Genomic DNA, 13,614 nt, shown 5'->3' with positions numbered 1-13,614 from the left:
AATTCTAGTCCAAGGTTTAGTCAGCTATAAAGCTTCTAGAAAAGCCTGCATTGTGATAATAAAAAAAATGCCAGAAGCCCTCTTGTTACCACAGAATTGATTTTTAAAGACACCAAAAACAACAAAACAATCTTGTTTCATCTTTTATTCATTACATCTATTCATTCCACATACTCTCATTTATTGGTTTTATCCACCACTGCATGCTTTCTTTACACTGAGAGAAATAAAATCTTTGTTCTTCACAGTAAATCACCACTTGCTGAAGCTTTACAAAATTCTGACTTTGAACTTGAGCTGGATGATTTCCTAAATGTGAAATAACTGAGTGTACCCGCATAACAGTGACAGAAGGATTATTTAGGGGATTTAGAGAAACTGTTCAATCAGTATCTATGTTCACTGATGACATTCAAAGCCCATCCTAAAAATGGCTTCTGAAAACACCCTCGACTTCACTTCAGCAGCAGCAGAGGCTGGGAAAAGCAACACATAAACAGACATGCAGCTCTAGTTTGAGATATTGTAGACAGCAAAAACTCCAGCTGCACTGTTCTAGATGTCATTTTTTTTTAGTTTGCTGTTTTCTCTTTCATCTGACATCCATCCCTGCTGAGACAACAATGCAAAATATAAAAATGTGAAACAGAGCATGGATGAATAAATTTGTTGTTTGATGACAAAAAATAGCCCAATAAATTACCTTTTCTAAATTGGTTGGAACAAAAAAACAACAACAACAAAAACCCTGTTGATTTATGTTGAATTATACATTTACATGTGGGGCAATACTGCTGTCAGAAATAACACAGTGGATAAGGAGGAAGGGATGTGTTTATAAGTAAACGGGTCTAAATAACTTATGAGCCATAATTTATTAATGAAGCACAGTGACACATACACATGCACACACACACTAGCTCACTAGGACACATACACACACTAGCTCACTAGGACACACATGATCATCCTGACTTCTCTGCAACAGTCTGCTCAGTGGTAGAGAGGGGAGCTATCTATATGTATCTTACACATATGTGGGTATGGATGTGAATGTGTACGTGTGTACCACTAAGTATGTTTTAAGCATGCATGCAGAAATCTCTTGCTGTTGTTGCAATACTCTATTATAAAACATGCCAGGCACTCTTAAAGGTTAACCTTTGTATGTGTTGACGTATTACTATTAGTATTATCAGCTTAGAGCTAACATCCAGTAGCAATTACAATAATAATTTCTTCCTGTTTACAATGCTAGGCTAAAGCTGACTGAATCAGACAGAAAACAAATCTGTGACTACATTGGCTTGTAAGTAGCCACAAGAGGGGCTAAGGTTAACCCAACTAATCCAACTAACCTAACAAACCTGAAGGAACCTCTCTCAAAAAAAGCTTGTTAGATGCTAGATGATTGGAAAAGCTAACTCAACCAGCTTTAATAGCTCTCAAAGCTGGACAGCAGCATCACAGGCCAAAGCTACCTGAAAAAGCCTAAAGGAATCCAGGTCTGTAACAATGGAAGCTCATTAGCACCTACATACTAAATCTGTTTTAATAGCTCTCAAAGCTAGAAGGTAGCAACAAGCCAAGCTTAAGCCAGCTAAGAGAGAAAAATGGTACAGGTTGCACCAGCTATGCTTAAATTGAAATGTAGCCTTGTAGCTAAAACGTAATTTCTACTGTCGAGCAAAGCCAGCTATACCTTGATTCAAATGTTTGCGATGTAACATGCATTAACATTTCTGTTACTTGATCAGTGGGAGTTTAAGATAGTATGAGAAGATCTGGTTAAATTGGACTGCCTCGCCACCTTCTGGCCTGGAGTCTCACGCACACAGAATCAAATATGAATCTAAACAGGAGTGATAGATGTTGACACTATGAAAGGGTTACAGGCTGAGAGCAGCAGGAAGCCAGTGGTAGCAGATGAGACACAGTTAATGATGATTACATGTTTTCATTATCTGATGGTTTTGAATCAAGCACAGCCAACCGTGTATTGCAGAGAGCTGAAGGGAAGCAGCTTTCGCCTCCAACCAAGCACAACATCAGGTGATTTGGCTGATGAGTTCTGCCTCTGTAGATGAAGGTGGGCTAATCAGTGGGACACCCTGCTGTGATGTTTGGTTGGGACAGAGAGCTGCCTTTCCTTCTGTCAAGCAGTGTCAGAGTCCATTAGAGCAGCAGTGCCTGATTCAGGCTCCTGGTGTTTAATTCTGGCCGCTCTGTCAAGGATGAATTTCTGCCGCAGGATTAAAGGTGAATAAAGTTAATTAGCTGGTGGGACAAAAAAGCATGCCGGCTAAGGATCTGCGATGTGGAACTATTGATTGCAGGATAATCAGAGAATCTTCTTTTAATGAAAAAGTGACACCCCAAAGCAGATTCATCTTTTAATGCCTCATGAACTGAGTAAGGGTTGTTTATAGGGAGGATAAACTAGTGCTTTTATCAAGGAGGGAACTTAGTTAGAGATCCAAGGAGCAAAAGTTTGGCATGATGAAAGTATGCTCATTTGAATTCTGGTCACCATTCTCATATCTGTCCTTTAAATAGACAGCAACAGCTGCCAGATGATGAGCCTAGTTTAGCCCAGGCAGCATGGACCAGGGTTTGAGTTAGTTTTTCATCCGACAGCGAGAGAAACCAACTTAAACATCTACTTCAGCTTTGCCAAAAAAAAGGGGGGGGTTGAAATGTACCTTTAATACTGAAACCACAGAGAAGTATACACATGTAACTTCAGATGCTTGTGATTTAATGTCATTTTGTTACCTTCAACTTGTGAAAGTGTCTGAGCAGCTTTCTGTTCAGGATTAAAACCTTCCCACCCACCAACATTTTATATAACACATTCTCTTTAACACAGCTCTGCTTTATGTGTGAATGTTTTATAAGCATGGTTAAAGAGGAATCTGCTGGTCTACAGTTTTACATTGTAACTGCAAATACTAACAGAGGATGATGAGTATTCTGCACCGAGTTGTGAGCTGTTGTTTTTCTCTTTCTCCAGTGGAGGCTCTTCACCTAGGGACTCTGATGGCTGCACATGGTTACTTCTTCCCCATCTCAGACCACGTCCTCACTCTCAAAGATGATGGCACTTTCTATAGATTTCAGGTAAAAATGATTCAACGATTCAAAGATTTGGCGTAAGGCTAGAAAAGAATCTCCAAACAGCCCCTTACAGCTTTAAAAACACTTTACACCTGGCTGCTTGGGATTTACTGCTCTAATGAATTGGGCTTTGTCTTATAAAACACAGAAATGTAAAAGTTTATTGTAAACAGTTTCTTTTAAGTTGTTTTAATTGGGTATATTTTGTCCATGTTGCGTCTCTATAAGGCTCTAGTTGGGCTATAAAGTGGCTTAAAAACTACTGTGTTTTACAAATGTGAATCGAAAAACATTGTAGATTTGACATCTATGGTTTTGTCAATCAGGCCTAAAACATAAGCTATAGGTTGAGAAATTCCTTTGGCACTTAAAATTTAGAGCTGCAATGGCAGCAGACAAGAATTGTGTGATGAGTTTTGAGGTTGTTGTTGAAAAAGGTCAAGAAATCTAATATTACTGGTTACTACCGCCGAGGAGGTTATGTTTTTGGGAGAGTTTGTCTGTTTGTCAGTGAACAACATAACTCAAATAGCAACAAACAGATCTGGATAAAATTTTCAGGAAATGTTCAAGATGGGATAAGGGAGAAGTGACTAAATTTTGGAGCTAATCTGAATCACCGTCTGGATCCTTGATTTTTTTAAAGGATTTTTTATCATTGTGAGATAAGGCTGTTTTCACTATATGTGTATGCAACTAAGCGATAAGTGGTCAGATTGCTTTGCAAAAGAACACCAGTCAAGGTCACCATAGTTTCTGACAGATGTAAAAGTACGATCCAGATCCTGGCAATATTCTGGATACTAAGATCCTGAATATGAAATATGTACTAGGTCATCATAATTTTCAACACTGTGTGGTAACAAATTATTGCAACTAATTATTACAAACCTGCAACTAACACCAAACTGTAGCAGACAGTCTGCTGGAAGGGAGTATAACATTAAAGCAAGTTTAAAGTGTTGCGGAGGTCTGTGCTCTCTGAGTGCTTTTCTAGTTATAAATAAGACTGTCTCTTATGGACCAAACAGTGATACCATTACATTCTCAGTGATAGGGCTTTGTTTTGTCTAATTAAGTCCCTACAGGTTCAAAGAGATGAAAAATTAAAGTGTATTGCTCTGAATGTCAATACCTGGATTGACAGTTGAAGTGATTTGTCCCAAATGTGCTGCTCATAACTAACCCGAGTAGCTCAATGCCTCAGGCTGTGTGTCAGTAGCAGTCTTCGCTTTGTTTTCCACCTGTAATTACTTTTCATTTGAAGCCAGTCCACACTACGGTGTCTGAGGAGGGTCAAGATTCACGCTGATGCCCACTCTCATGCTCCCTGAAAGGAGCTTATGTGCTTTAGACTTCATGCCGAGCCCATAACACGTCAAATTTTTTTATTGTGACAGATGCAGCGCTGCGACCACATGCCCACCTCGCATGACAGCACTCACTTTGACTCAACACACCAACTTTGTGGTCAAATGTTCTCTTTGTGATGCTTCCTGTTGGTTTTGTTACTTGATGAAGTGTTTCTTCCTCTCCAGACTCCATACTTTTGGCCATCAAACTGCTGGGAACCAGAAAACACAGACTATGGTGAGAAAACTATTCCGTTATATAAGTCCTTCTTTGTCTTTATCGTGCAACATGAACTGAAGTAGCTAATGCTGTTTGTGTCGTGTGATGAATACATCTGTCCAGTGGATACATTATTGCTGCTGGTTTCACAAAAAGCTAAAAAGATTAAGCAGAAAAAATGCAACAGCAGCGTCTGGGTGATTTATTCAAATATTAAACCACTATTTTTTTGTCTTTCTGTGTGGGTGAGATACTGTTTTCTACCATACTATTACTCTACGGATATGTATTTAAACGTATATTGACATCTGATTGGAAGGTTCTTAAAATTAGCTTCATTCTACAGTACGGGTTGTTGAGACCCAGGTAAGTCAGCATTTCACACAAAAGTCCCCATCAAACTTATTTTCACAATGAAGAAAAAGGATACTGTCTCAAAGTATAACATTTTTCAAAATATCATGTTGAGTTATTTTTCCAAAGAAACAGCCTGTGAGGCCTCCTGTTGAGAGCTTCTTTTGACTGTCAGTACATTTCACAATGCTTCCGATTCCTTATTTCGATCTTCGGTAAAGAAGTTTGATAAAACCCCCTCTTTTCAGGGAATTTCAAGTTTTCACAGGCGTTTCTGAATTTCTTCTGAAGTAAAAAAAAAGTCAAACTTTTACCTTTTCAGCTGTCTGATGCAAACTGATGAGTGAAAAAGACCAGCAAGGTGTTTTTTTCCTGAACTATTTGATAGCGACGCCAGGATGGGATTTTGATTGTTGTAGAGAGCAGTGAAGAGGAAATAAACACTTCATAAAGCTAAAAATGGTCTGGTTGAATAGATGCAGCCCTGCAGGTCTTTTATTTGTTGTTTGAGTTGTAGGAGAGGAAACAGAATAATGCTCCCTGTGGGAATATTCCTGCCAGCGTAAGGGGAGGTAAAGTATCTCAGATGTAGCAACTGATTCACGTGAATGATGCCTCGTAATGAAAACAGTCTAATGGCATAATGAAGCTTCTGCATAATGGCCAGTTTAGAAAGGGATGAAGGGATGATGATACCAGAGGAAGGCTTTAGAAGTCAGGTCTCACACACACAAACAAGCACAAACACACACTGTAACCGGAGCTCAGAAAGCACACACAGTCAATGACCTTTGTGATTTGCAGACCAGTTTCAATGTGCAGTTAAAAGGATTAAATGAGCGAACACAGAGCCACTTAAGGCTGTTAAAACCAAAGTGAGATCCAGTTCTACTGCTAACACTAACCTTCCTCTCCCTTTCCCTGTCTCTCTCTTTCAGCTGTTTACCTCTGCAAAAGAACAATGCAAAATAAAGCACGTCTAGAGCTGGCAGACTATGAAGCGGTAAGTGGTTGAGGTATTTTAGTGTCAGCTCTGCTCCTGTCACAGATCTGTTCTGTTGCTGCACCACTCCCAGGCTTCATGTGCTGGCTTTTCCTTTAAACTGAAAGGGAGAATGTTTGTTTTGCTGTTTGTCACTGCAGCCTTTGTAACTTTCCTGTCACTGACACTATTAACTGAATCTTTGTCGGTTAAACTCTTTTTTTTCATCTGTTCAAACAGAGATCACAAATAACAGTATTCATTTTGTAAAATTAAAGTCATGATCTTCTTTAAACCTTTTTTAATCTGTTTGTGTGTGTCTCCCTCTCTGTATGTGTGTGTGTGTGTGTGTGCTTTATTTGCAGGAGAGCTTAGCGAGGCTACAGAGAGCTTTTGCAAGGAAGTGGGAGTTCATTTTTATGCAAGCAGAAGCACAAGCAAAGTAAGTTTCTACAAAACAACAACACTAACCCAAGCAACGGGATTTTTTTTATGTTGATAAAAAGTAGTTATTTAAAGAACCAGCATGAATATGCCTCCTGAAAAAAAACTCTCCCCCTTGTCTCACTCTGCTGAGCCCCTTCCACTAAATTATGCACCAAATATGCATTCCAACTAAAGCCATGCAAACTTCCTCTTCTACTCATCTAGTCATGTCAGACTGACAGAACAGAAACACTGATAGCTAAATATACATCTTAAAAATAACAGCCTATCTTTATCAAAACAGTTGCATTCTCATATTTTTTCCAATAGAGTTGTTTTGTCTTCAATTTCATATTCAAGCAAATACAGTAAATATAAAGGGTTATGAACTCAAAGGGGAGGATCAGTCTCACATGTATTTAAAGAAACACTATAACATATTAATGTGACACAATTCTTTTTTGCATTCTTTTTGTTTTAATCAAAGTTCTGACTGTATAACTTTTCCCGCCACAGCCTTAACAGTACATGAGAGAATGAATGAGGTACATTATCTGCAAAAACAGCTCAAAACTTTATTTTTTCTCTCTCAGAGTTGACAAGAAAAGAGACAAAATTGAGAGGAAAATTCTCGACAGTCAGGAAAGAGCATTCTGGGACGTGCACAGACCAGTGGTGAGTGAAATTACTGATTGTTGTCTTCCTCTCTACTCTTGCTGTCCCTGATATCATTGCTCTGACATTATCACCAACATCTTAATTGTCCTTACAAAAGTTAGTAAAAGGGTAAAAAGTAGAACCCACAGTATGTCTATATTTATGTCTGGGACCATACTTTCAAGATTAAAGCACATAACTTTAAAATGCTAGTCAGCAGAAAATATTGAAGTGGTATAAAAATTATACTTTTACTTTTTACCTACCCATGTCACACATGCAAACATTTTTTAGAAAACCCAAACCAGCTTCATGAATCCTGTGACGTTTTTATGGCGTAAAGAAGTAAACACCTTGTTAATCCCCCGTTGTGCATTCCTCTGCCACATGAAATGCCACATCAATAACTGTCACAACACATCAGCTTCACCGCTGCTCTTTACCTTGTTCATACACACTTGCTTAGCATTAGCATTTAGTTTCCCCCTGAGGTTAAAGGGTCTCCTCTGCTGCAGTTCTCTGAAAGCCCCTGCTCCATGCTTAATTGGAAAATAAGTTCAATTTATGCGTCCTCGGAGCAACATAATCAATATTAATTCAAATTTCACAGTGATGCCGTCAAGCTACTTAGCTTTGTTCTCCTGGAAGAGTCCCAGATTAGACCACTTGTCCAATCAGACAGAATTTGCACACTAAGACTCTGATTTCCCGCCGGTTTGCTTGTTTTGCTAAAATTGGCACATTCCATGTTTAATTAAGCAGCTCCTGAAACATTGTCCTGGAGACTTCTCCGAATCACTTCACACTGCTTCAAAGCATATTGGATTTGATTAACTGAGACCCATATAACAGTGGGGGAAATTGCACCTGCATTGATTCTGGAGTCATCCCAGGGGGCAAAGCATTAACAGGTTAAGTTGTGAAAAATTCAATTTAAGATAAATTAACTCTGAACTTTTCCTATTTTCCCCTCTTTTCTCTCACAGCCGGGATGCGTGAACACAACAGAAGTCGACATAAAGAAGTCCTCCAGAATGAAAAATCCTCACAAAACCAGAAAGGTAGGAAACTACTAGCCACAGCACTTTCAGAAACCCTTTGATTAAATTTGTAACACACAGGTATCGATTTTATTGCTCCTTAACGGGTTTGTCAGAAGCTCCGGTGCTACGCCTGTTGATCTTATTTGTCTGTTCTTTTCTGTCTCAGTCTGTTTACGGACTGCAGAATGATATCCGCACCCACAGCCCGACCCACACCCCCGCCCCAGAGGCCAAGCAACCTACAGAAGAAGAACTGCAGGAACAGGTATGGCCCCAGGAGGGCGCTCTTCACTTACTGGTGGCATTCTTTTAGATAGGTTTTTAACACAACCAACCACAACAGTTAAGTTAAGTAAATTGAAAAGTAGCTAATAAAACTGCAAACAGAGTAGAACACGCTGAGGATGATTACTTTAAGGATATTATTATATTAACTGATGCATTCTAGTGATTTATTGCTTTACAACTTCGAGTGGATACAAAATTAAAATGCAAGTTTGTGACTTGGTTAGATGTTTCCTAACTGAATGCATAGCATAAAAGATCCTTAGTTTGATATAAGAGGTAAAATAATGTGCTCGCAATCCAACAGTTTCTGCAGAATGATGTCGATTGCTCTCTGCTCTGGTTTCAGATCACCTTTTGGCAATTGCAATTAGACCGACATCGACTGAAAATGTCCAAAGTGGCGGAGAGGTGAGTGATGTTCTCTGTGTCTTTATTCAGTTTAGCCATCGATCGGTATATTGAGCTTCTAAGCGACCAAACATGGTGTGGAATTAAGAGCCCCGCTGACCTTGAGGAGTGATTTGTCCCACACAATGCCTTCAATGAACACCAACACTGATGATGCCAGATACTGGACGGCACACAAAGTGTTGATTTGTCATTTCCATTAGTGATCAGACGCAAGCATTCAGCCTGGAGTTCTCTCTCCTTGTGTCAAAACACATTTGAAGTATTTGCTCTGAAGGAGATTCCACTTCTTTTTTTGTAAATTAAGCTTAGAGAAACTACCGTCTCATTCATAACCACACTCCGAAAGGCATGCCGCACAAGTCATGATTAAAATTAGATCATAAATTCATACCTTCTCTGTCTTCTCTGCCAAAAAAAACCCCAAACAGTTTGCTGGGCTACACAGAGCAGTACGTTGAATACGACCCCTTCCTCACGCCTCCAGACCCGTCCAACCCCTGGATCTCAGATGACACCACACTGTGGGAGCTGGAAGCAAGGTAGGTACATGTATAGATCATAGATGCATGAAAACACATTTTCAGTTTTTGTTAACTTATTCAGTGATTTGTGGCATTTATTTGTCCTCTTGTAGCAAGGAGCCAGGTCAGCAGAGGGTAAAGAGGTGGGCTTTTGGCATTGATGAGGTTCTGAAAGATCCGGTTGGGAGAGAGCAGTTCCTCAAGTTCCTGGAGTCTGAGTTCAGCTCAGAGAATCTCAGGTAAATGATAGAATACTCCGTTTATAGGTCCTCCTATAGTTTATATCAAGAGTTGTAGCATTGTATTAGTTAATATTCATTTTTTTCAAAGCTTAACTTATATATGTACGCTTGACTAAGTGTTTCAAGTCAAATGTTGTTTTCTAACTGTACTGATTGCAAACTGAGCAGTGACCTTCAATGTAAAAAGTGAGGCTGATGTGGAAGTGCTGAAAGCTGCAGTTCCTTGACTGCCCACTTGAGGCTCTAAAAGTCCAGGGGCAAATATATTAACAATTCCTTTATTAGAATGCTTAAATTACAGCATCTCAACAGGAACTTATTAAAAGTATATTTGTCTATGTGAAAAGTCCAAAGTTGCTAAAGATGTAAATACAGGTGGCATAGCTGAAAATTGTAACTATATATGCAGCAGCTCAGAGATTACAGACTGCACCTTTAACTATTGATGCTTCAGGCCTTATCCAAACACTCACAGTTGCAAATTGCGAAGTTAACCTCAAACCAAGTCTTGATTGAATGGTTCACTTTTACTGGAGCAGTTTATTTACTTCCATCATGAATCCTTACAATAAGAATGTGTTTCTGATCAGTTGCAGCAGTAATTAACTCCCATCTTGCAGCCGCATTCTACTTTAAAATGTTGACATTTTTAAAGACAGCTTATCAGATCACCACAAACATTTAAAGCTTACAACAATCACTGTTACAGCCTTCTCCTGAGAATAAGGAGTAAACTACGGCAAGGCTGCAGCTGAGTTACTGGATGCGGCTCTTTTAAATATGCGCAACTGTATCTGTGGCTGGAATAACTCAGGTGGGCAGGTATATTATGGTAATCCTTTATTCATGGGAGCAGGGATATTGCAGCGTATCAGAGCTGCATGCTAACAGCTGAATATGACAAGCGTAAGCAGAGTGCAGGAGAGCTCCTCTGCTCTCTCTGATGAGACAGAAACACACTGTTGCTGCAAAAAATTGATAATGTGGTCAGTTTGGTTTAATTAGTTGATAATATCTGCCAAATTATTTGCTTTCTTACTCTGTGGTGATTGGCTGTAATAACTCTATTAGATGGTTGAAAAGCATGCTGTCCATTGATATGGTAACCACATCATGATTTACTAATACAGCAGACGTGTATTTGTGGGATGAACACTGAAATTAACTCCTTTTCATTTGGTGCTACTCAGTTCTTAACATGATTTTTTTTTTCTTCTATGCTGCAATATCATGGATCAGACTCTTTAATTCACTGATAGTTAGGAACAACACTGTTTTTGGTTTTGCATAATGTGCATTAGCATATGGTGGAAAAGCTCTGTATGAGCTGCAAATGGTCTTACCATTAACTGTGTTCTGTAGGTTCTGGCTAGCAGTCCAAGAGCTTAAGAAGCGCCCCATCAGAGAAGTTCCAACCCGGGTCCAGGAGATCTGGCAGGAGTTTTTGGCCCCAGGGGCACCCAGTGCCATCAACGTGGACTCCAAGAGCTACGACAAAACCACCCAAAATGTCAAAGATCCTGGACGTTACGCCTTTGAGGATGCACAGGTTTAACAACATTATGGAATACACAGTTATAGCATTGTTAATCACTGCTGTGGTTTGGTACAATTGAAAAACAAAAAGTGACATCTTCACTCCTACACATCTTTGAATCACAGCTCTGTTACAGATCGCTCCTGTGTTCCTGTGCCTTTATCCTTTTTATACATTATTGTCACATTATGTGCCTCCGCAACAGGAACACATCTACAAGTTGATGAAGAGTGATTCTTACAGCCGCTTCATCCGCTCCAGTGCCTACCAGGAGTTATTACAGGCCAAGAAAAAGGTGAAAAAAAAACATGACTCAAAACACCAGATAAATGTCTCAAAAATGAAGATTGATTCTAAGAGCTTATTTGGATAACAGCTCCTGTTTTCAACCCTAGCCATTATTTTCACTTCCAGTTACACTTTCACTTCCCTTCTAGGAAACCTGCCCTAAACTGTCACCTACATTTACATTTTGCCCATCAATCTCTGCAAATACAAAGCAAGTTGTGAAATTTAGATGATGTTGTACTGTCCTGTGGTGACATTTTCTTTTGGAGGTTCAGAGATGTGGTTACTCAGCTTTTAACACTAAAGACAGAAAGTTAGAGTTGGTTTTCAACAGCACAGGAGTTGTGTGTATGTTTCTTCAAGAAGAAAAGGCCTCTGACACAAACAGGCTACAGAGCAGGGTGTTTTTTAACCTGTCAATTTGGCACCCTAATGTAGACTTTGAAATACTGCACATTTGTTTGTGTATTATATAAATGCACCAGGTTATAAAGTGCTCAGTAAACACAGCACTATGTGTGGTAGAGCTGCCTCAGGTCAAACTAAAGAGCACATCAAAGATAATAGCATCTGTAGCCTGCGATACCACTCAGAGTTATAGTGAGTAAATCCACATTTCAACCTAGTTTGCTGCAGCTGTGAGTGATGAAGTTGCTGATACAAGTCTGCTGTCAAGCTTGTAGGAACCATCCTGACAGGCAGACACTCTGAAACTGTCACAATATGATTAATAATTCGCTTTCATTCAGGTGTATTTATATTCTTGAAACCTGCTGTCTAACACCTCCTACACTTTCTCTGCTTGTCATTTTGTCAGCAAAGATTTAAGGATCATCCCCATTTTTTCATGATAAAAATTTATTTAAATGCAGCACATTGTTTTGGTATTTATTTTCTAAGTGCCTTCTTGATGTCTTTAAAATGACAGCAGAGAAGCTGGAAGGCTTCAATTTATATATTTATCATGCTTTTAATCCCCTGCAGTGTGAAAATAATCCATATGCTGTGTCCCTTTTTGTCTCCACAGAAAAGTAAGAACTTGTTCTGAAGGCTCTTCTTTCCAGGTAATATTTATGAAAGTTTATCCTTTATTTTTTTATAGTTGTATCCAATTGTATGCATATAATGTAACTATAAAGTTAGCAATATTTTGTTGTTCCAATACCATCCTTGCAGGTTATGTTATGTTTAGATTAAGCAAATCATGCCTGCTTTTCAAATTTCCTGCAGCTTTTCTGTGGCCTTACTTAAATAGAAAACCATGAGATACCTATTTTCTCTTCCCTCACTTTCTTTCCCATTTGTCTCTTATTTCAGCGCAGGGGAAACCACTAGCATCCAAGAGGCTGACCAGTCGTGTGCCATCATGCTAAAATCAATGCCATCTTTCTCTCTGGGACATGGAGAGGGAGACCATCTCATCTCTTCGTCATCATTGTCTATCCATGCACTCTTGGCTCAGCTGGGCAATGAGCCGGGCCCGTCTGTTCGTCTGTTGTCCACAGGATGTTGCATGTCCATGGAGAGGATGCTCCTCTTTCTCTTCTCCTCTTACAGTACCTGATATATTTCCAGTATTCTCCAGAACGAATGGCGCTGCTGCTGCTGCTGCTGCTGCTGGAGGACTTGTGAGGACACTAAAACAGACTGACGAGATGAAAAATGTCAAAAAACCTACTTTCCATCGTATAAACTGCTGGATCGGAGCCCCAATCTCTCACTTCCAGCTGAAACAAATGATGTCAGAGAGAAAAAAAGAGAAGAAAAAAAAAAACAGAGAAAAAACATAAAACAACTTAAACTGATTAATCTAACCAGTGTCATCGCTTTACTGAAGTCAGAGGTCACAGATACTTTGTCACGCTATGGGAAGTGTTGTGCAGAATGAATATACAATATATATACATATATATTATGATTATTATTATGATTATTTATTGTGCACTTATTTTGCTTTGCATTATTTTGTTACACTACAATAATTAGCACATATGGTTTTCATTGCACTTGTAAAGTCACGGTTCAGAATGACAAAAATGCTGTCTCCTGTCTGATGTAGAACATAATTCTTTGTTATTCTCTCCTGCATTTATTTTTATACCATATTTAAAGACACTTTTACTTACTTGTATTATTAAAGTTGGCCCTCTATCTGTTACTGCGGCCTGATCTTGTA

At 39.2% G+C, this 13,614-nt stretch overlaps 1 protein-coding gene across 1 annotated transcript in view; it reads left to right on the top strand.

The window, feature by feature from the left end:
* The window catches only part of rgs7a (regulator of G protein signaling 7a), a 54,683-nt gene extending 41,402 nt beyond the window's left edge, over positions 1–13,281 (top strand). The window contains exons 5-18 of the mRNA XM_074675474.1: positions 3,014–3,120; positions 4,656–4,707; positions 5,982–6,046; positions 6,391–6,467; positions 7,045–7,126; positions 8,095–8,169; positions 8,318–8,416; positions 8,786–8,847; positions 9,279–9,389; positions 9,485–9,610; positions 10,976–11,162; positions 11,356–11,445; positions 12,466–12,502; positions 12,756–13,281. Of these exons, the coding sequence (XP_074531575.1) occupies positions 3,014–3,120; positions 4,656–4,707; positions 5,982–6,046; positions 6,391–6,467; positions 7,045–7,126; positions 8,095–8,169; positions 8,318–8,416; positions 8,786–8,847; positions 9,279–9,389; positions 9,485–9,610; positions 10,976–11,162; positions 11,356–11,445; positions 12,466–12,486 (1,154 nt within the window). The 3' untranslated portion in view covers positions 12,487–12,502; positions 12,756–13,281. The remainder of the gene's footprint in view (positions 1–3,013; positions 3,121–4,655; positions 4,708–5,981; positions 6,047–6,390; positions 6,468–7,044; positions 7,127–8,094; positions 8,170–8,317; positions 8,417–8,785; positions 8,848–9,278; positions 9,390–9,484; positions 9,611–10,975; positions 11,163–11,355; positions 11,446–12,465; positions 12,503–12,755) is intronic.
* Positions 13,282–13,614: the final 333 nt, after the last annotated feature.

The sequence above is a fragment of the Halichoeres trimaculatus genome, unplaced genomic scaffold, assembly GCF_033239565.1.
Source record: "Halichoeres trimaculatus isolate MK-OKI-2021-1 unplaced genomic scaffold, fHalTri1.1 fHalTri1_scaffold_8, whole genome shotgun sequence".
Lineage (NCBI taxonomy): Eukaryota > Metazoa > Chordata > Actinopteri > Labriformes > Labridae > Halichoeres > Halichoeres trimaculatus.
The sequence above is the reverse complement of the archived record's forward strand: the minus strand, read 5'-3'. Positions and strand labels throughout refer to the sequence as shown.